The 22,566-nt window shown below is 45.9% G+C and overlaps 3 protein-coding genes across 3 annotated transcripts; 1 reads left to right on the top strand and 2 right to left on the bottom strand.

Moving 5' to 3' along the window:
• ARMC7 (armadillo repeat containing 7) lies at positions 1 to 2,679 on the top strand. Its single transcript, XM_049813378.1, has 3 exons — positions 1 to 264; positions 346 to 489; positions 1,454 to 2,679. The coding sequence occupies exons 1-3, from the start codon at positions 198 to 200 to the stop codon at positions 1,789 to 1,791; spliced, it is 549 nt and encodes a 182-aa protein (XP_049669335.1). The 5' UTR covers positions 1 to 197; the 3' UTR covers positions 1,792 to 2,679.
• A 184-nt stretch (positions 2,680 to 2,863) lies between these two features.
• Positions 2,864 to 10,041, bottom strand: NT5C (5', 3'-nucleotidase, cytosolic). The gene is made up of 5 exons (XM_049812265.1): positions 8,881 to 10,041; positions 4,430 to 4,530; positions 4,284 to 4,344; positions 3,370 to 3,484; positions 2,864 to 3,282 (listed from the first exon to the last, which is right to left on the bottom strand). The coding sequence occupies exons 1-5, from the start codon at positions 9,145 to 9,147 to the stop codon at positions 3,140 to 3,142; spliced, it is 687 nt and encodes a 228-aa protein (XP_049668222.1). The 5' UTR covers positions 9,148 to 10,041; the 3' UTR covers positions 2,864 to 3,139.
• A 96-nt stretch (positions 10,042 to 10,137) lies between these two features.
• Positions 10,138 to 21,927, bottom strand: JPT1 (Jupiter microtubule associated homolog 1). The gene is made up of 5 exons (XM_049812267.1): positions 21,742 to 21,927; positions 18,357 to 18,499; positions 17,595 to 17,692; positions 15,595 to 15,622; positions 10,138 to 11,121 (listed from the first exon to the last, which is right to left on the bottom strand). Exons 1-5 carry the CDS (start codon positions 21,795 to 21,797, stop codon positions 10,973 to 10,975), a joined length of 474 nt encoding a protein of 157 aa, XP_049668224.1. The 5' UTR covers positions 21,798 to 21,927; the 3' UTR covers positions 10,138 to 10,972.
• Positions 21,928 to 22,566: the final 639 nt, after the last annotated feature.

Raw genomic sequence — 22,566 nt, 5'->3', positions numbered from 1 at the left:
CCACAAGATGGCGCCCGCCAGGTCCCTGTTGCTGCCGCCCCTGGCTCGTCTCCGCCCCGCGGGACGCGGCCGTGGGGCAGCCTCGCCGTGAGGAAGCGCTGCCCGCGCCCCGGGCTGGCGTGGGAGGGGAAGAGCCGAGCCGGGCGCCGGGGGTTTAGCCGCTGAGCTCGGGGCGACACACCGCTGGCGGGCGCGGGATGGAGCTGGGGCGGCTGGAGTACCTGCAGGCCCTCGTCACCGAGTTCCAGGTGACAGACAGCCCAGGTAAACCCCGGGCACCGCTGCTCGCTGATGCTCTTCACGTTGAGTGTGTTTCCTCACACACCTGACGCTTCTCTGTTGCAGAGGCCAAGGAGCAGGTACTGGCGAACCTGGCCAACTTTGCCTACGACCCCAAAAACTACGAGTACCTCCGGCAACTGCAGGTCCTGGATCTGTTCCTCGATATGCTCACTGAAGACAACGAGACCCTCGTGGAGTTTGCGATTGGTAAGGACCTCACCCGAACACCCTCGTAAGGGGCCGACAGGCCAGGGTTGGGTGGTTAATCCCCACCCCACCCCCCCCCCAAGAGGGAGGTAGTTGTGCTGCAAGAACAGACCCACGCTGTGCTGATAAGGCCTCGTTTGGTGGAGAACGAGCGGAATGGGGAGAGAGGTAGGAGGCAGGCATCTCCCCTTCACCCTAATAGAGCTGCTGTGCTTAAAGATGCTTTCTAGAAAGGACTTTTTTTTACCCTAGACTGTAAGTAAACATTAGCTGAATGACTATTTAATGAAATCTCTCCTATAGAGAGGCAGTCATTAATGGTTAAATTTTGCCATGTATATATGTACAGGTCCAATGTTATCATCCTGCTGTTGACAACCAGTCTTCTAGAATACTTACTTGAATTTTTTTTAAGTCCTCTGAGGAACTGCCTTATGGTGATTCATCATGGTCTGAACATAAGCTAAGGGGACAGATCTAATTGTGAGTGACTCCACGAGATGATAATAAATTATGTGATTTTTAAGGTGGCTGAGCTATACCAGGATGTGGCTGCATCTTAAAAGTTCCAAGCTCAAACATTCTCTGTCTCTTGGCTAGTACTGTTAGCTCTGTTCTCTGTTTTTTCTAAAACACCTGCAATAAACTGCTGGCTTGTAGCCTCTGATAGGGTTAAGTGGTACTGGAATTCTTCATTTTCCGAAAGGTTATATCCAGTGGTAACAGTGCCCTCTAATGACATACAGGAGGAGGAATGTTCTGATGGAAAATCTCTGGAAAGAATCAAGAAAATGTTGCCTGGGAAGCTGTTAAGAATTTTCCATCCAAATCTCACAGATAATCTGGATGCTTATTTCTGTATTAGAAAAAGGGATCAGCAATGAATTTGAATCTTAGCATGAAAAAGATGAGGGTGTGAAGAGTTTGTCTTGCATGTGTCGGACATTTTCTTTTGCTGTTTCAGGCGGTCTTTGCAACCTGTGCCTGGATAAAACTAACAAAGACTACATCTTGGAGGCAAATGGGGTAGAGGCCATAATCAACTGTCTCTCCAGCTCCAATGAGGAGACGGTCATGTCGGCAGTCACCACGCTGATGTACCTGACAACGCCACAGTCGCGCCAGCAGACCACGGCTCTCCCAGTGGTGGAGTGCATGCTTCGCTTCTCTCTCTCAGCCAGCAGAAGGCTAAGCAATTTGGCAACCGTCTTTCTGGAGGATTACTGCACACCTCTGCAAGTGGAAGAGGCCAGGAATCTAAGCAAACACACAGCAGTGGGGATTCCTCTCCCCAAGGACTGAAGCTGTCAGAACAGTGTGGAGCTGTTGAGAGGGACACCTCCCTCTGTTTTCTCAGGCCTCTACTTTCTGCTCAGCAGGTGGAGAGTATGTCAAGAACAACATTAAAGAGGGAAACTGGTCATACCAGCACTGGATTTTAGTTAATAAAGAGCGCGGTGCAGCACTACGATGTCAGTCAGGCCAAGCACACAGCTAAAACTGCAAGCAAATATTTAAAATAAAACAAGTCATGGCAGTTGGAGAGCAGGTTGCTAAGTGCAGCCCAGCACCCAGCTTGGACAAATAACCTTCCCAGCAATTAGGGGGTTTTCTGCTTGGGTTATTGGGCAGCTTATATCCCATCCAGTTCCTGACTGGTTTTGCTGCAGCTCTCTTCAGTGTCAACTCAAATGACTTTGAAACGTCACATAAACTTAATTCCTCCTGCAGAAGAAAGGTGTTTCCCTGCCTTGGCAGTTTGCAATCTTACTGCATCCCTTTAGTACTAAATATGCCATCCTATCATCACAGCATAGGCACCTGGCTAGTAAATCACTACACAGGGCAGGTTGTAGCTATACTCTAAATCAGGTAGTGGAAAGTTATTTTTCTTTCATTACCACCAGTGAGAAAGGTGAAGATTAAAAAAAGGGCTCATGGCAGTCTGGCTCATGAGAACAGCTGTCTTGTAAACCTTCTCTTAATAAAACATTAACTTAAACGCTGTGTAAACAGTTTTGTATAAGCTTATAAATATTTCTCTACAGCACTTGCCGGCCAGCCTTTGCCCACTCTTACTCACATGCATGGGCCAGAAATTGAAGCCAGCTGGGTCTCCTTTCATTATCAGCCAATGATGCAAAAGGCAACCCAAAAGCCAAGGTGGCTAAACACATAAAATTTAAATGGGGTTGGCTGTTGAGCACAGTGCTCCCTGACAAACACCCACACAGTGTCTGCTCAAGTTTCAGAGCTTTACTTCCTCTTCTTTTGTTTTTTTTTTTTTCCTCCACCCCCAGTCAGCCCAAAACAAACAGGAGTGAGGTTTAAAGCACATGCACACAAGAAAAAAAAAAACAATAACCAACCCACGACTGCTTGTATTTTATAGTTTCACTTCACCAACAGCAAACATCCAAAACTCTACAGTGATTAACTAACTGAATGCAAAGCAATCTTCCAGAAACCTGGAGAGGAGTCAGCTCTGCAGCATGTCTAACAGCAGCTCATTTCTTACTATAACTGACTCCCCCGTAGTGCCCCTGTCTGGGTGACAGTGCTCGCTGCCTCCTGGGAATGGGTTTTCCCGTCAGTGGATGAGCTGGTTGTTCCCCTGGCAGTGGGAAGCGCACAGCATCCCCTTTTTGCTTTACTGCCTGCGCTTGCTTTCCAAGATGGCCTTCCAGTCATCCGCCCAGGACAGCAGCCTCCTGCGTGGTGCCTGCAGCTGGACGTGCCTGTTGTGGCAGCAAGTAAACAGGACGTGCTCCCAGCTCGGGTTCAGCTCTGCGCCTGAGGAGGGCAAGGGAGGAAAGCTGGAGTCATCTGGGGGGGGTTTCCTCCCCAGCTAGCAGCAAGCAATGCAAATGCTTTTCAAACCTCTAATGGTATCATTGTCATCAAACAGCAAGTCAGCAGATACGACGGTCTTATCTCGGGTTAGAATAATCCGCTCCACAAACGTGGGTCCCAGATGTTTTTCTACCCACTTATACTGTGGAGGCAAGAAATAAGATAGGAAAAAAATCTGCCATACTTTCAGTTTGCACATTGCTTAAGTCAGATCAGCCCTAGTACAGCAATTTTTCCCCTCGTAAACCTATGTCTGTGTCTATAAATCCCTGCCACAGAGACTGGCTGTGGCCCAGGACACTGATTTAACCTGTATGTTTAATGGCCTTCAGTCAGCACTGCGTTTTCCGTGCCTAATCATTGTGGAGTTTGCAAGCGGCACTGGCTGCTTGCCCAGAGCAAAAACATTGTGCCCATCTAAGTCATTCCAGTGATTAAGGCCCACCCCCCACCCCCCCACCCCCCATTCTTGTGCCAGTGGCAAACAGGACCGGTTCCAATGCTATAGCCTCCTCTTAGGTCAGCATTGGCCTCTTTCAGGATAGCTGGGTATCTCAGGCTGCGGATTAGACAGAATAAGGTTTTGTCAGTTGAGGATTCTCCGTTGTGGGATCCCTTGGGAATATCCCATCCCTGTGGGCCACGCTACAACAGTTCCTTTGCTATCACCTGCTGACACAGCTAGAGCAGCAGTGTGACACGCCAGCTCCACAAGCACCAGGGCTTACGTGCCCCACAGCAAGGCTGGCATCAATCACAAGGCACTCCGAAATTCCCTGTCCTGTGCTATTGCTGTGTATCTGGGCAGCTGCCTCTCAGACAGAGGGATTGCAGGGAAGCCTGGCAGCCTGCCCCAGCGACTGTCTTTATAGATGAATGACTCTGACTTGGGTGGTATGAAATAGCAAGCATTAAAACCAGTAAAATAAATTCTCTCCCACCTTTTCCACAATGCAGTGCTCGTATTTCCGGAGGGGACTTGTGCAAATAAAGACTTCAGTGCTGAAAAGAAACAGCCTTCATTAGCAGTCAGGGGAAAGTGCATAAAGATAATGGAAAACGGCTGTAGAGTGCAAAGCATCCTTACTCCTGCATGTGGATCATCTCCTGCATAGCTTCAAGGGCTCCTGGAATTGGATCCAACCCTAGAAAGAAGCCAGGCGATTCATAGATGCTGGCTACCTTAGCCTGCAAGAGACAGGAGGACTGTTAGCAATGCCCGTGCTTTTATCTGAGCTCTGTGCAAAACAGTTGCCCAGTCACCCCGTGTGTAACAGCTGTCAAAGGGCCAGTGCTTCAGAGAGTGAGGTGATGCTTTACACCCAGAGTGGATTATAAAGTTTCTCACCTTTAAGGTTCCAGGAAAAATCCAGCTCAGGCATACAAGAATGAGGAGTTGCTCTCTGGTGGCTTGTTTGGAGTGAGGAGGCAGAGCTGATCCTGACCTGGCTTTGTTTCTCCAAGCAGCTTCATGAGTAGCACCAAAAACACAGTACTGATCTACAGCTCGACTAGCTGATGTCTGACAGGGAAAGCTCACGCCTTGCAACTTCCCAGCAGGTCTCTCTCTATTAACTTTTGTGAAAATCAAAGGAACAAGCTTGACAATGCTGCTCCTCTTTCACGTTTGACTGAAATTTGCTTATGGCTTAGGAGTTTACCATGGATGAGTGGGCAAACACATGTATTATCTAGTAGCCCTCTTTTCCTTCAGAAAAAGGCCAGTAAGTGACCATGCTAATTACCATCCTCAGTGGAGGGGCCAGGTCAGCACACCTGCACACTTGGGATTAATCCTTTTAGACCGGAACAACTCAGCAAGAGGGAAGGAAGAGGACAGGAGAGCTACATTTCTTTGCTGCTTTCTGTGATTTTCAATCACACACTAAAATAACAGTTTTTAAAGGAGAAGATCTCGACTTCAGCACAGACATCTGCTCCTCGGTGGTAACGTGTTGGTGCAAAGTCTAGTCAAAAGAGTGTGAGACCGCAGCAGGAAACGTAAAGGTGGATCCCTCTGCTGCCCCAAGAACCTTTGGCTTCGTGAACTGACCTGTGCACCCCGCCAAGGCCCAGCTCGGCTGGGTTTGGTGGTGATAACGGGTGGCATCTTTAATCTCTAAAAGGAAAAGTAGTATTTCCAGGGCAATTCCTGTGCCTCTGGGTAGGACTGTCCTTCCTTACTGGTAAGACATTCTTGCACCTTTTATTGCTAGGAAGTTCACTGGTTTGAATCCATCTCTGGTTAGTTAATTTTAAAAATTGCTACCTGGTGACTGTTCAGTGGCCTGTGTTAAATCAGAGCATTTCACAGCAGACGACTCCCCTTATCACACAATCCATTATGACAAAATGCCCGCAGCAGTGTCCCAGCAGCGGTAAGGGCTGAGTCCACTTCCAGGCCTAAGTTCCATTCTCAAACAGAGAGGTTAAGCTTCCAATATCTCTTCTATCCTAAGACACGTGAATCTTACCTTCCCTGGGGTCATACAGTGAAATTCAGAGATGCTGAGCTAGGATTTTTCCATGACCATTAAAGTCATATGTTCCCATGCCACCAAACAATTTGGAAAACTTAGTACTCTGTAAGCATTCTTCAAAGGCAGGCTGGCAGCCTTTGCTTAGAAATTGTACAAGATTGCTTTTATAGTCCAGCTGATGGCTTCCTTGCTCTATATATCACCAGTGGAACGTCAACATAAAAACCATTTCAATTAAGCAGCAATGAGGAGCCAGCACTGAACAAGTCTCCCAGATCATGGTGCTCACTCAGCTATCATAATTTAGAAATACTCATAAATCAACAGCCAGGAATCTGGAAGCACTGCCTGATTTCACAGGCAAATCAGAAGAGGTTAAGGAGTCTAGGTGAAGATGTGGCAATCAGGTCTACCCAGATTTCTGTTTCCATGCAAAGCCTCACTGATCTCAGCAACAGTTCCCTGGAGCTCTTCCCAAGAAGATTCAATTACAGAATCAGCACTTGTGTCTGAAAGCTCTTTTATTCCTACAGCAAAACACCAGAAACCAGCAAGTTTCCACCACGTCACAAAAAAGTCTGGCTTTGCTGGAAAAAGAAATTTGATTTGATGACTCTTAAAACCAAAAGCCGTTTCTCGTCCCCCAAAAATGCTGCTAGAAAAGGAAAGTAAAACAATTTTCTTTCCTCATTCTCATGCCATCATTGCTGAACATTTCCTTTTATCTTTATTAGCAAGATAACAATTTGGATACAAAACTGGAGGAATTACACCTATCCCTAAGCTTTCCCATTTGCAATACTTAAAAATAATTCTGGAAATTTTTGCTACTGCTGGAGATGTTGAATCCTTTTTTGAAACTGTCTGGGGCCAGGTAACACATCCTAAACACCTGGGAAAGAAATCCCCATCAACAAAATTGCTACACACACAGGAGGGCAGATAGACAGGTACAGCAAAGAAAGTCTTGAGCAAAAGACTTTGTAAATGAAATGGATTTACAATGTGAAATTAATGATCAACTTACGATCAAAAAAGAAAGAAAAAGCAAAGTAATGGTTCAAGTTTCAAGAGGCAGCTGCTGAGCACTAACAAAGCATCGACGCTTAGTAAGAGGGCAATGCAGAAATCGTTATCGCAGTACTTCCCACACCCCCTGTCACGACAGTATCTTAACACACTGGCTGTTCATGGATAGACACAGCGGATACCTGCCACAAAGAGCGTCAGGCTGATCCCCCTCCTTTCAACCGCTGACAAACTGCAGGTTGGGTTTCTCTGCACAGACAGGCGGCCCTGCAGATCCCCGTGCACCGCTGGCACAGGACGGACAAGCCGCTCTCCGTGTCTGGGCTACCGGTTCCTGCTGAAGCTTTTCCTGCAGCTGGGGACAAGGAGAGACCGTCTCCTGCAGGGATTCTCCTGCATCCCAGACGCCCTGTACCACCGTGGCAGAACAAGGTCCCTATTTTTAACCAGCTGTGGTATTTGCATAAAACCTGTAGGAGCTTCAAATCTTTAAAGCTTTATTGTTCTGCCAAATGTACCTAAACCAGCCCAGAGATCCAGAGCTTACTAAACAGGGAGACAGACATGCAACTACATAAACCTAATTTCCTTAGGAAGCCAGGCTAATAACGAACAGTAAGATAAGAGCTTTCTGCCACTGCTGATCTGTGTGGGATTCAAACCAGTTATCTGGTTATTCCATTGACACACCTATGGTCTGGGAAGGAACAGGATGAGCATGAACCAAATTAGGGAATGGGGATGCCAGAAATAGAACAGAACACAACTTTCAGGACAGATCAGATTGTAGACCTTCCAAATAAGAACAAACAAGAAGCCATGACCCCTTAAATTACCTGCAGTTGTTTTGTCCCAGTATACCTAAATAGGATCACTTAAGGAATACTCACTTCAGCAATAAAACATGTTTGTTTATATAAAAGTATAAATAAATCACGCCTACTCCCTATATTTACAAGTTCCTAGTTCCAGGAAGTTTTGAGCATCAATAGTCATCAATTAGAGATCAGTCAGTTTGGAGCCTGTGGACATGCTGCCTGGACACAGCACTCGCATCCATCAGACTGGTGCAGGACCCTGTACCTCGCTATGGAACAGGAGGGAAATTAATGTCAGTTGTCATTTCTTAGCGGTAAAAACGCCTACAGGATCAGTACAGGATCTTAAAACTAGCAATGAACTTCCTGGGGAAGGTGTATGGCACAGGCCTGGATCAGCATTCATTCTGTTTATTTACAGAGTCCCCGACTACCCTGTGGTAATCAGAAGGAAGTGTGAAGTCTGGATTCACATTTTTAATTTTGCCTTGCAAATGTGTCTGATGTTCATTCAGTCATTAGCAAACATTAAAAATAGCAACAATTTGCACGGATGTAGGGTGTACCACCAACTTTTTACATACTGTTCCAGATCGCCTACCTACTGTGCACTTTGTTAGAGCATGCAGAGAGAATTATATAGATGTGGGATTTTATTAGCTGTACAAAACTCATATGTAATATTTATATTACTTGTCCTGCTACGGAGCTACATTAACACCTGCAGAGTGCTCAGAGAGCTTTAGGTAAGTTATCACTATTGCTGCATAGCAAGAACAGTTTACGAGTAGATAAAGAACAAGCTGAAGACGGTTCAGCAAACAGTTTCACCCAGTTAGTTTTATGACAGAGTCACTCATTGCCAACTCCCGCACACACATCTCTTTGTAAAGGGCTGGCAATCCTCCTAGAAGAAGTCACTAATTATTACTATACAAATTAAGGCTGCTATCATGAAAAAACCCTTTGTAGCACCCTCTTTAAAAAAAAAAAAATACCACCACCCAACCCTCCCTTCTGCTTTGCATATCCACGGTGGTAGGAAGAGGCCATTTCCTTTGCTCACAGCAGGGTACAAGGCAAGGCAAGGCAGGGAGGGCAGGAAGAGCTTTTTAAACAAGGCGCAACCCCCCCATTTTCCAGCCGCTCCGCAGCGCTCCCCACGCCCCCCAAACCCTCCTCCGCAACCGGCCCCTGCCCGCCACGCTTACCCCCAAGTCTTCCCGCAGACAGCGGTACTGCTCCCGCACCGAGAAGCCCTTCCGCGCCGCCAGTTCCACCCGCGGCTCCCCGGGGAAGCGGGAGCAGAAGCCCCTCAACACGGCTCCCTCGAAGTCGGCCAGGACACCGTCCATGTCCACCAGCACCCGCAGCGGGCCCGCCACGCTGCCCATGCTGCTTGCCTGTGCCCGGTGACCGCCCCCGGGCTCTCCAATACACGCGAGAGCGGGGCGGACCTTCACGGCACCAATATGCATGAGTCTGGGCGGGGAAGGCGCTCCTCCGTGGGGATCCCCTCGCCCCACACCCGAGTGGGGACACGGGTGGGCTCTGTCGGTAACTGGGCTTACTTGCTAAGGGTGAAAAGGAGAGCGAGCAACTTCTTGGCACCTTTGCAGCGAAGGGTGGCTGGGGCTGCCGCGCTCCAACCAAGACAAAGAGAAGGGCGGAATGAAAGGCAGCTTTGCTCGGCCAAAGTCTCGGCAACCGTAAAGGAGTATTAACAAGTTCCACTGGTTGTGGGGCTTGCAAAGGAAATATAATTTGATTTTCCTCATCCTAGGCCAGAAAACAGGTAAGCATGATTTACATGCAGCTCGTAGCCATACCACATGTCCTATCAGCTCTAAGGAATGCCACCCCCAGATGTAGGGAGAGGTGGAGCACACGGAGCAAATCCAGTTTTATAGGTTAAGCACCTAAGGCCAGGGCTTCTCCAAAACTGATGTGGAAACCCAGTCTATTTTTAGGCACTGGTTCGTCCAGGAGGAGGGTGGAAAAGGCGCACTCTCTCCAGCAGACACACCAGTTCTGTACAAATCCGCTGCTTTGGTTTATTGTGCAGCAGATACCCTTGAGGACAGTAGAGAGCTTCACAGTTTGGTCTCCCTCCCACCCCCTCCCTTATTAGGGCCTAATTTTTTATTTTTATTTTTTTTTAATGAGAAGAAACTTTCATTTCCTCTTATTTTCTTGAGAGAAAAAAGTATTTTGGATAAAACGGATTATATATATCGAGCCATATTCCACACTTCTCTGATCTAGAAGATAAAAATGAGGAGGGAAGTCAGACACTTTCTTCAGAGGAAGATGGCACATGATGGTGACCTCAAGCCAGGTGTAAGAGTTCCCCTCCTCTGCTGCGTTCCACCTCTATTAATAGAGTAGGGCAGGTTGGCTGAGACAAGAACAACTGAGAACAAAGCAAAAGCAAACCCATGAAATAAAACCCACACAGGAAACACTGCTTCAAAATTTCTATATTATTTACTTTTAAGCAACAGTCCAGCTTTGTGAAATTACAACACACACTTTAAAGGATGAGATTTTCACCTCATGGTCAAGCACCAGCATGATCATGCACAGCATTGAGTCAGTTGTAAAAAAAATGCCCTGTAATTTTCATTTATTTATACGATCCACTCCACCTTTAATGAATAAAGTCTGAATAAATCCCCTCCTAGCATTAGGCCAGGCGGCTCTGGTCATCAGCCCTCTATTTGGCACATACCCTGCTTCATAGTAGTCCAGTATCAAGAATTTTTTAATTATTTTTTTTTAAAGGCAGCATGGTGTACACTAACCACTTTATGATTTATATGGCACAGCAGGGCACAAGGCATTTACCACATGCAGTCAATGAAGCCTTTTAGATCCCCAAATCCCACATGTGGAGGAAGGGACTGCTCTTGCTGATTGTTTGCTGGCCTGTTTAACCAGGATTCTAGACCCTTGTAAAGCTAAGGGATTCTAAAAAAAAAAAAAAAAAAAACAACCTCAGTACCAAAACCCTCTAAGCACACTTAGAACCAAACTACTCTCCTTTGAATTACATTACTATACTTCATAAAGCTTTCCCTCAAGTCTATCACTAGAAAACACTCATGTCACTTCCAGCAGATCTGGGGGAAACACAGGACAGAAGTGGAAAAAAAACCTTGATCTCAAAAAAAGATGGAGTACATAAAGTGCTTCTTTTTAATGAAAGAAATTCGAGATGTACAGTCAGGCTCAAGTTGTGCAGTTCACAAGCATGGGGGAAAGAAACAGACACGAGTTCAAAACAGTCAGGAAGGGAAAGGTTTAACCGAGGACTAGGCTGGACTTGCCACCAGGTGGATTTCTCCTGGACGGTGCAGGTGCTGGTGCTACTGGGCTAGGAACAGGTGCAGCAGGCAGGGATTTTTCTTCATTCTGACCTGGGGCAGCTTCTACATCAGCCTCAGTGTTTTCTAGAAGAAAAGAAGCTTTTAAAGTGTTTGATGCAGATGATGAAAGCCAGATGTTTTGCTGGCTTAGACAGAAGATCAACTCCTGTAAGTTTTCTCCAGGCTTACAGACACACTCAGAGTGCTGCTGTAACCTGCTGGCAGGGCAGACTTCAGCCTCATGAAGTGTTTTTCAGATGCACGCTGATGCCTTACAGTTCAGTTCCAAACATTCAAGAGCCACATTCACTCAGCTATTAGGGGACCCCAGCAAATTTTTTTAATTTTTTTTTTTTTTTAAATGACAAGCAGTTTAAGTCTCATACATCTTATTAGTCAGTGTATGACTATGACAATTGTAGCTCAAAGTCTGAGCAGGTGCTGGAAACAGAGTCACAGAAGCACCAGTACTTGTGAGCAAGAGCTCAGATTTGAACTACATTCCCAATTTCATAACTAGAGGGAAGAGGATCTGACAGACACTTCTGAGGCTTCACAGAGAACAGACTAGGGAACAGCCATGCATGGGTAGGCTCCAATAGTACATTCTCTTGAAAGCACGATAGTTTCATCTATTTTAAATACTTCTGAACAAAAGTGAAGACAGGACACAGAAGGAATTCTTCACAGGAAGCACTTTAGATACGGTAGCAAATAACTAATGTATCTGCTTCATTGAAAATTAATTAATGAGCACAGCAAGTACATTAGCATCTCACATTTTTATAGAGTAACACAATCAGTTATGAGCCAAAGGCCCAAATATCAGCACCAAGTAGCCCCCGATACGTGGAGGGGGGGTGGGGGGTGAGGGGACTGGAGCTTCACCACCAGCTCTGTGAAGATGTACTTCATCTGTTTTTGACAGACCCCTTAGTTTCATCTAATGATCACTAGTTCTTGGTTTGGAGGATTCAAGGACCAGCTGCACATTCACATTAACCACCACCTTCATGATTTTATTAAATCTTGATCGTATTCCCTCTTCCCCAGCCTTCTCTTCAAACTGAAGAGGTACAGTCATTTTAGTCTCTCCTCTTAAGGCAGCTACTTCACCCCCTTACCTTCCCATCACCTTCCTCTGCCCCTTGTTTACCTTCACTACAACCTTCTGGTCTTTACATTTCAAGGACTGTATACACAATTCAAAATGTGGGCATATCACTGTTTACAGAGGCAAAATTCTGATGACATTCAATATTTTGCTGGCACCTCCAAGCATTTCAGAGAACTTTCAGTAATAAGTCTCAAGGCAGATCCTGAGAGTTAACTGCTGCACAGAGCTGAACACAAGACTGGCACAGTTTAGGTGTTGGGGTCCCGCCCCCCCCCCCCCCCCCCCCCCCCGATGCATTACTTTATACTTACTTATACAAAGATTATCCTGCCACCTTTTTACCTGCCTATCTTATTTAGTTGAGTCCTTGTGACAGATTTTCTCACCATCAGCACAATTTGACTACTTGAAAGAGCTAATACCACCAACAAAATTGAAGACTTCACTGTTCATTACCTTTTCCAGGTCACAGATGAAAGCACCGAATAAAACTAGCCCCAGTATCACTTCCCATAGCTCATTTTTCCAACATGAAAAGCAATCACTAAGCCCTTACCCTTTGCCTCCTATTTAGCTACTTTCCTATGCACAGGAGCAGCTTTCTTCCAATCCTGTGGCAACTCCGTTTATTTTTTTTTAAATAATCTTTGATGCAGAATTTTATCAGAAACACTGAAACCCCACTTGTGTCCACTGAACCCCCTGTATCCATGCTTACAATAATCTCAAAGAACTCCAGCTGCTTAGTATAGTCTCCATGCAATCAGAAATAATCTACAATATAAGTTCTCTGCTGTATTCATTAACTCAGAGGCACATCTGAACAAAATGGTTAATAGGAAGTTTTAAGCTTGAAGCTTCTGTAGCTCAGGCTACACTGCCTGCTTAGTCAGCAAGTGGAGAACAACTGTGGCCATGCCCACTGTTCATACAGCGCTGAATGCTCCATTGTCTGTGCCTTCAGCAGTACTCATGATGATGATCTGTCCACCAAAGGCCAGACTCCACCTTCCTGTGTATCATGTAAAGTCAGTCATTGGTGACAGTCAGTCGAGTGCTGTCCAGTTCTCCTTAGCTAGTCACATTCATTAAGTACACAGTGCTAACTGAATCACAAAAGAAACAAGAATTACTATCACAGGAGACTTTGGAGGAAGTTTCTGCAGTATTTAGAGGCTCACGTAGCCAGCTGATATACACATTGGTACTTTCCACATAATCAAGGTATAGATAAGTTGAACAACCCAATAACTAAAGTGGTAAATGCAACAGAGTCAGATCAAATGTTCAAGTTCTTCCCTTATCAGAAAGGGCATCGTCTCTTAAACAGCTTTCTACTGAGTATACCGCAAACCACTGGAAACTGACACATAGAAAGGAACTACAGCTTCCAAATAGGAAGCAAGAACACTACTGCAAAATGAACAAGTTTTCTTCCCCTGGACAGGCATGATTAATAAATATGTATACCCCACCTGAAACCTACTTGGGGTTTTATAATCAGTCACATACAGAAAATAATTTCCAAATTCAAGAGAATAAACATTTTTTTAATGATGGAAACCTATTAAGAATCTAGTTACGCTGTGAGCTTGTAAGCAGACAGTTTTTACTTGAAGGTGTATTCACTCAGCCCCTTTCAAACCCAGAGACAGGTCTACAACACTGAGTACAAAGTCACACGTGTGACAGGCGGGATGCTCACCAGCTCATGTCTGCTATCTCACACAGCAGAGTATTGAGTGGTGGAGTGACACAGCTAGCTCAACAAGACTCTGTGCTCCATTAAGCTATGATGCCTAAAGCTATCACTGGTAGAAATTAATTTAACAATCCATCAAGGTTCACGGGTATCTGCCATAGACACCATTTCCAGGAAGCATTAACTTTCTACTCCTTCCTAAGTACCATCAGTGAAAGTTTAGCATTCAAACTTTTGCCTGTCATTTTTATTTCATCTTGACCATCTTCAAAAATGTAATTATCAGTCATGGCCACAACAGTAAACAATCCCAGTAATGCCTTTAGAAAAACAACAACAAAAAACCCAAACAAACAAACAAACAAACCACCAACCCCCCCCCCAAAAAAAAAAAACACAAAAAACCCCAACACCTCCCAGCAAACATTTACTTGTTACTTGATAAGAACTTCCTTCACTGTCACCTACCAGAAACAACCCAAAAGCCAATAAATATGAAACCTGTGAAAACATGAACTTTTTCTAAGAGTCAGGAATATCACTTTGTACTCAGAAGTTTGTCAGCTGTTGCTAACCCAGACAGCCCTATTTCTGTTTCCTCCCATCCCATCTCTTCTCACCTCACCACCGCCTACAGGCTCTCATCTGGCCCCATGGTGAGCTGGTTTAAGCAAGTACCAGGAGAAGCAGCAGAGCCCTTAGATCAGTTTACTTCTATTATCAAACCACATCCTCCTACTCAAGACATAAACTCTAAATGCCTATAGTGCTAATTAGGATCAGACAGGCATGGGAAAGAAGTACTAAAGAAGCCTGTATAGTTTGATTAGAAGCAGCCTGCTAAAGAAGCAAGACTTAATTTGGGCACAGATACCGCTCAGAGGTAGTTAAAAACATTCTGGAAAAACTCTCAGCCTCCCAGCAGAAGTCTTTTCAGGACATGGAACTGCTAATGGCTTTAGTGATCTCCCACAACTCTTAGGTGTTGAAAGTAGCACTTAGAAAGTACGCAGTCAACATACACATTCCTCTCATCAGGAAGTAAGCTATTCTTAAGGTGAACCTTACAAAGGAGAGATTTCCAGCCTCAGAGCTAGAAAAAACACTTCAAGGTTAACATGCATGCTGCTTGGGGAAATGTCTCTGTTTACATGAAATTTGCAGTATGCATATGAACTTCCTTGGCAAGAATCAGCATTTAAAAAGCAACAGGAACTTAAAAGCTAGTTAATGCAGACACTTTCAGATGCAGTAGCTGGTTTTGATCATTTCTGTGAATGTAGCGTTTGCTGTATGAGAAGACAATAGGAAAGAAGTAAATTGCTAAACTAAAATCAATTAAGTTGATGGTACTATTTAATTATAAGATAGATAGATATATAAATAAAACAGCCATATAATATCCACCTTGCCTTCTAGTACTGTAACAGCAGTATGGTATCCACCTTACCTTCTAGTATTTAAACAAATCTCAACACCAACTGCTGCTGGCAAAATAAATGAACAGGACCGTTCTCATTTTTAAGCTGATGACTAACAGGCACTCCACCATTTCATTCCATAACCACACTTCCACTGAAGTAGTCAGGTCACTTTATTGATTTGACGGATTCAGTGGACAACCCCAAGCTCCCTCTCTCCTAATACAGGACCATTTACATATCCTACATCCTCTTCTATTTCAAAAGTGCCTAACTGCAAAAGGCTTTTACCAGAAGAGTCCAAAGGAGTTACTCACCAGAAGTTTCACCACCACCATCTCCTCCCTAGAAGAGAGAGAAACACATTATATCTCACACTTCACAATGTATTTTCCCCTTCCATCGACAGGATACTCAATACTCCACATTACGACCACGGTGGTGGGGAACACCGCTCTATCTAGTGACACTTTGAGTGACAGACCCAATGAAGCACTTTTAGACCAGCAATGGGCTCTTAGGGACAGATATCAGAGTGGCACAGTGGGTTCTACATACATATTTCTGCAGATTAATATTATGGGTTTCTAAGCACCAATTCTTATGGAGTGACTAATATAATTTCATCAGCTGTTTAACTTCTAGAAGTATGTTAGGTAAATAGACAGATACTACTGCAGTAATCCTGACAACCTGTAACATAGCATACTTGTTATTCCCACACTGTGAAGGACATGGGTCAGCAAGAACACTTTATTATATACAGCACCCTAAATTAGGCAGCACTGACAGTAACCAGAACATTGTAAGTGCTGAGCAGTAGTTATGTTATACTGTAAGAATGTTATACATAAGAATGTTATACTGTAAGCAATTAGCAATAATTCAGTGTCCCCTCCTTTCTACCAAGTGACTCTTTCCAACAACAAACATTTAGCTGTTAACAAGGCCAAGAGCATTTGTTCTATGCAGGATATTTAACTTCATTTGTGAAACAGAGATCAGCTTTTTGCAATGTTACTGATAAAGTTTCCTTGACCACATAAACAGCTAAACATTCTTTTCATACTGAAGCTGTTCACAGGCTACAACTTGACACAAAGATACAGAAAGTCTTCCAGCAGCAGTCAAGGTTCCTCAATGGCATGAAGTTTTATCAACTTCCATAGATTAAACATTGTTAATTACATAGTGTAACTGCAGTCATCAGGATATAAACACACAGAAACTCACACAAATACATTGTCTTAAATCTCAAACTGGGCTACAGTACACTACCTCCAGCTTCTGCTGTTTGTAGCTGTAACTAATGCATAAAATTAAAGTATTCTGCATTGGAAGAATCTGTTTGCAAAGCTGAGAACCACAGTATTTAATACAATTAAGTAGAAAATAGAATTAGACTAAAGAGTTTATTTGTCTTCTGTGGTAGCAGCTATAAATTTAATCTCACATTTGCTAAATTGTAACAAGACATTTTCTGCAACAAAGAACAGTTTCATGGCTCAAAGTGCCTACTAATAACAAAAATAGGTTGTGATGGTGAATGCCCATTATCAAAATAAAACTTGCTCTTTATAATCCATGAGGCAAAAGGCATCTACCACAACATTTGAGATCAACGATTTACCTATCCAGCTCTTTTCAGAAAACCTAAAGCTGGAGAGCTTTAAAGAACAAGGTTTTTCCCTTCTAGAATTTGTTTATACAAGTACAGCCTACCCTAGGTTCCTGTTTTTTCTAAGTTCAGAGGAATTACTATACCTCCATCCTGTTTTTCCCATTAAGTGTAATCATACATCTAGGAAATCCCACATTAACACTACAAATAGAGCTCCATATTGCTACCAAGTAGACAGTATATATAGAAATTAACACACCTGATGGTATTATTAAAAACAGTAACAGAAAGAAAACAAGCATTCATGCTATTGAGGTAAGTACTTGTTGGGATATGAAACCAAGTCCTTTGTCAGATCCAGACAGAGTTTGTTGTAGGTAACTACTGTTTGTAAAATCTGTTAAAACACACAATTACACACATGGCTGAAGCTGGATTTCACACCACTTCATTACTGTCTCATCAACAAGAAGAGTTAAGAGCTCTAGAAAGTGGTCCTTTTAGAAAAATCCAGCCCTTCATTAACATACTGTAAATCTATCACATGGAAAAGAGAACCTTCAGGAAAAGAACAGATTTAAGAATAAGGCTTCAAATCCTACAATGCTTCCAACTTTGTGAACATCGGTGATAAAGCAATCGCATACAGAGTGTGAATTGTCCCATTATCAGGCTCTTCATAGTTAATGTACTGACCTTGGGATCTACAAAGTCTCCACAGTTTGCATCAGTCGAGTTTCTTCTTTGTGGTCCAGATGATTCACAGTCATCTCTGATTTCACCTGGCTTAGTCCCTAGGAGCCAAGATTGATTCTAATTAGGTTGCAAGATAAACTTCCTGGGAAAGCAGAGCATAAATAGTCTGACATTTACAGGGGGAGTTGGGTGTTTCATTTAAAAAAAAAAAAAAAAAAAAAAAAAAACCCAAAAACCCAAACCCTAAAGTTTTACCATTCTAAGAAGTCCTGGTCCTTTAGATAATAACTCACAATTACTGTCTTACAACAGCAGTTGAGGGTGTCATTTAAACAGATGGAAGCTAGGGTCCCAAGGCCATCCATACTGGCAGTGCTCTGCAGAAATGGAAGCTTAATCCCAGCTGCAAGTACAACACAAAGCTAAACTTCCTCTCAATAATCAAGACCAATCAGTGCTACTCCAAATACCAAGACACAAGTTCACCTTACTGTGACTTGATTAACTTGGAGAAATTGCATCCAAAATACAATTCTCTGCTTGCAACACCTATGCCCAAGACTTGCATAAAAAAACCTCTCTGGAAGCACTTCAAAATGAGAAATAAAAACCCCCATGCAAGTAGACATCATTTATAGCCCTAAACTACCAAGTAGGGAGAAAACCCTGGTTTCTACACTGAGCTACCAGCAGCTTCAGGCTGATACAAAAAATGAATTACTGCATGCCAACAGATCTGGAAACAAAGCACTACGTTCTTACCCGATGATTTAGCCCAGGAAGGTGGGTTTTCTTCAGGAGTTCCAAAGATGCTGGATGCCATTTTGTTCCTTCGCACAGGTTGTTCTTTCGGTTCGTCAAAACCCAAGGAAAAGTTGGACCCGCCACCAGGAGGACGCAGCACTCTGGAGAGAGAGTCAGCTTTATAACCTTGTGTGTACCGTTACCACTACTAAGCTGCACTCCAACATATAAAATGAGACCAATAAACAAAGATATCATTGTTGGCTCTTGTAATGGGACAGTCATACAATCTAAATTCTGTCCAAACTGAAACTATGCAAGATGACTGTATTATACATTGGCTTTTAACAAATGACACAGACCATCATGTCTTCAGTGCATAATTTGAACTATGAAGGTAAGCTGCCTGCCAGCATTCAATTCAGGCACTGTATCTCCACTACTCTTCTCTTTAGCAACACCTACAAAAATAAAATACTCCTGCACTGTACTTGTGCCCTTGCTTCATTTGGTGTCAACAAAAGCTGGTCTACCAGTCTTCAGTCTGAGCCAATTAAAAAAAAAAGCGCATGTGGGCATGTCAAATTCCAGCTTTTTTAAGAGAACCTGGTGGAAGCTAACATTAATTTTCAAACTGGCAGCATAGCAAAGACTAAAGTTTGGCATATGAGCCAAAGTGCTGGTTGCATCAATGATGACTGGGGCTGCAGTTATCTAGATTTGTTTTGTTGGAAAAAACCTCAAGTCTGTATCATGCGACTAGACTTCCAAAGTGCAATTAAACAGTTTTAAGTTAGACTATTATTAGGAGAGACACGTGTACAAAGCTCCAGATATATAACCTAAATCTAACAATCTTCTATTAGACAGACGCAAAAGAAGCCTGCTCAGTACTTCATGAGCAATATTGTGGTCTGCTTTCCAACTTGCAGAAATCAACCAAAATTAGCAACAGCAGCAAAATAAATCTTTAACTGTAAATTCCTTCAGATCTTATTTTCTTAAGCACAAGGTCTTTTCAAGGCTGATGTATTAGCTGGAGAAGCCAGACAAAAGCCAGGAGAATAGAAATGTGTAAGGCCATATGAGAACTGTCACAACCCTCAGAGAGATGCGAGTACACCAACAGAACTGGGCTTTCAAGATATCCAGTGCTCTGAAATAAAGACCAGAACAAGCTAGGCACGGTGCACACTTCCTCTTCCTTACAAATAATTTAATTAAGTTAAAACTTTGCAACAGAAAACAGCACACAGCTTGTTAATGCACCAAACCTAGGAATTCAACACAAAGAACATGTCTGATTTTACAATATCACCATCAGTAAAAGCATTCAGATCTTTAGAGACTTTGTGCCTCTGACACTCCAGCTGCAACACAAGAACACTTCTCCAGCCTACAGAGCTCAAAAAACACAACAGCAAGAAAAATTCACAAAGGTGTGTGGCATAGATATTTAGTGTTACTTAACTAGCAAACTACTTTTCCTTACAAAATTCTTCTCCAAAGTTCTAATTACTAATGCTCAGCTGCTAATGGGAGGATCCCAGGAGACTATATAGTATGTTTTATGACTTGCTTTGTCTTCCTTCTGAATTAAGAGATACAGTGTAATGATCTTGAATCCCTCCCTTATCTTTTTCCAGAGGAAATGTCACCATGTACAAGGTTTATTTTCTTAGTTACATCTGTTACACTTAGTAATCTGAAGAACAGTCTGTTCAAAGAAGGGCTTGCTCCCAGACCTCAGATCACCTTTATTTTACCAGAGCAGTGAAACCAGTACTCTCTTAACGGCACTAACACTTTCCACTGACAGTCTTAATGAAATTAACATTAGAGGCAATTGAAGGAAAAAAGCCATCACTCAAACCGTTAAAAAGGAATAATCCCTCTTGCCAACCTTGGCTAAACGTTGACAGATTTTATTAGAAGCCTCTCACAGCCTCAAGATGTTGTAACATGCTTCATCAAAGCCACATTTAACACTTCAAGCAATGAACCGCTCTTAAAATTGCACCTGATACCTAGCGATGTATACTGAAAATTCATCCACAGGCTCCATCCAGGAAGCACTTTTGTAAAGGGCTCGGGGTTTTTTTCGCTTTAAGATGCACCCCAAAGAGCCAGAAGCAAACAGGAAGCATCTGCTTTGTCAGACCAAAACCTTACAGGAAAAAAAAAAAAAAAAAAAAAAAAGACACGATAGCTTGAAAAACCGACACGATCCTCTCCAAGCCAGCTGCTACTCCTGCAGAAACGTGGGTGCCCGACAGAGTGCCGCGCGTCTCTTCCAGACGTACCTGCCAAGTTTTCTTTGTTTCGAGGCAGGCCACGGCTCCCTCCCCACCCCCTCCGCTTCCCAGCCCCCGTCTGCCCCCCGGGAGCCCGGCCGAGGCCCCGCCGCAGGGTGGGAGCCGGGAGAAGGGGCACCCCCCCCCATGCCCGCCCCCGAGCATGCTCCCTGCGAGCCGACGATCAAGCGAGAAGCAGCAGCAGCTCCTCAACAAAACGGCCACCCCGGCCAGGGCGAGGTGCCGGCCGTCCGGCCGTCAAACGCAGCGGCGTGCGGGGAACCGAGCTGCGAGCGGAGCGGGACAGCGGCCGAGCGGCGGGCTCCCGGCCGAAGCGGGCAGGTGGGGAGGCCGGGGAGAGCAGACAATGGAGCCCGCTCGGCCCCACCCAGAACCGCGGCAGCCTCCGGGGCTGCTCTGCCAGGCCGAGGGGCTAAGGACGGTCTTAGCAGCCGCGGGGTAGGAAGGGCGGCAGGGAGAAGAGAGGGAGCCGGGGGTGCAGTGCCCCCCTCCCCACCCACCCGCCCCTCCGCCCCGCAGTGGGGCTGCGTGGCCGCGCAGCGAGGCAGGGAGTCGCCTCCCTTCTTTGTTAGGAAGAGGCAGGGACGCACACGCACACCCCAGCAGCCCGGGGTGGGTCTCGCCAGCTCCCACCCCTGCAGCTCCCACACCCCCCTCCTCCGGGCAGCTGCGGCAGGGAACGGCCACGGCCGGCCTGCCTGCCTGTCCCCGTCCCCCCCCACCCACCCACCGCCACCCCCCCCCGGGCAGCGCAGCTGACTCGCCGAGACGACAGGCAGCCCCGTTGCCACCGGGTGGGTGCGGCCGCCGCCTCCCGCCGACCCGCCCGGTAAACGGCGAAGAGGAACCGCACACGTCGAGCCTGGACCCCGCCGGCGACCGCCTCTCCCCCCCACCTGCCCAAGCACCGAGCCTCGCGTCTCGCCACCCCCCTTCAGAGCCGCTCCGGGCAGCCCCCTCCGTGGCCGGCCGGGCCCCCAGGCCCTGAGGCGAGGGGGAGTGACGGCCCCGCCGCGAACGCCCTCAGCCCCCACCGCCGTAACGGTCCCAACGGCTCCCGAGTCCGTCCCCCCCCCCCGCCGCCGGACCTGGAGCTGTTCCTGCCACTGGGGTCCATGCCCGAAAAGGTGGTCGTGGTGGTCATGGCGGCAGGGACGGAGAAGATGGACGAAGGGGAAAAGGCTCCGTTGAGAGGCCAGCGGGCGGTGACGGTCCCGGGGACGGAGCACCCTCCCCGTCCCTGCCTTGCCCTGCTGCTGCCGGTGACAACTGCAGCCGCCGCCCGCACCGGCGGCGCCTTTTATACTCACCTTAAGGCCCACCCTCCAGCAGCCTCCTCATTGGGCGATTCAAACCCAATCCCGAGCGCCTATTCGACCGCGCCCTGCCACTCTGCCCCTTGGCCCGCCTCACCGTCTATTCCGAGGCGCCTTGCCTCATCCGTAAAAGCTCATTGGTGAAACAATACGTCTGCTCTGCGGTGATTGGCTGTGCCTGGGCGGTGGCGCCCTTTGTTGATGATTGGCGGGAGGCCTGTCGTTCATACCAGGTGAGCTGTGATTGGCTTAGCCACACGAGGTGAGACAAAAGTCTCGGCGGCGTTTCCCTTGTGAGGGGAGACCGCGCCGTGAGGAGAGTCCAGGCGAGGGGGGAGGCCCCACCACCCCACCCGTGGCCCTTCCTCGACAAACAGCCCTTCGTGCCCCTCCTGCCCTCAAAGCCACCTCTAAGGACATCACCTCAACTACCATCGGGCCACCAACACCCGTACCCGGCACTCCACTTGGCCATCCCCACTGACACCCCGCTCCCTCACGCTTATCACCATGCTGGGAGGTGGCCCGGCTCACGCCAGCCTTGAGGTTGCCTCAGAGCATGTCATGGCGCAACTCCAAAGTACACGGATGAACAAC

The sequence above is a fragment of the Accipiter gentilis genome, chromosome 10 (genome assembly GCF_929443795.1).
Source record: "Accipiter gentilis chromosome 10, bAccGen1.1, whole genome shotgun sequence".
NCBI classification, from domain to species: Eukaryota; Metazoa; Chordata; class Aves; order Accipitriformes; family Accipitridae; genus Astur; species Astur gentilis.
Note: the sequence above shows the minus strand (reverse complement) of the source record. Positions and strands in the feature narration are given on the sequence as shown.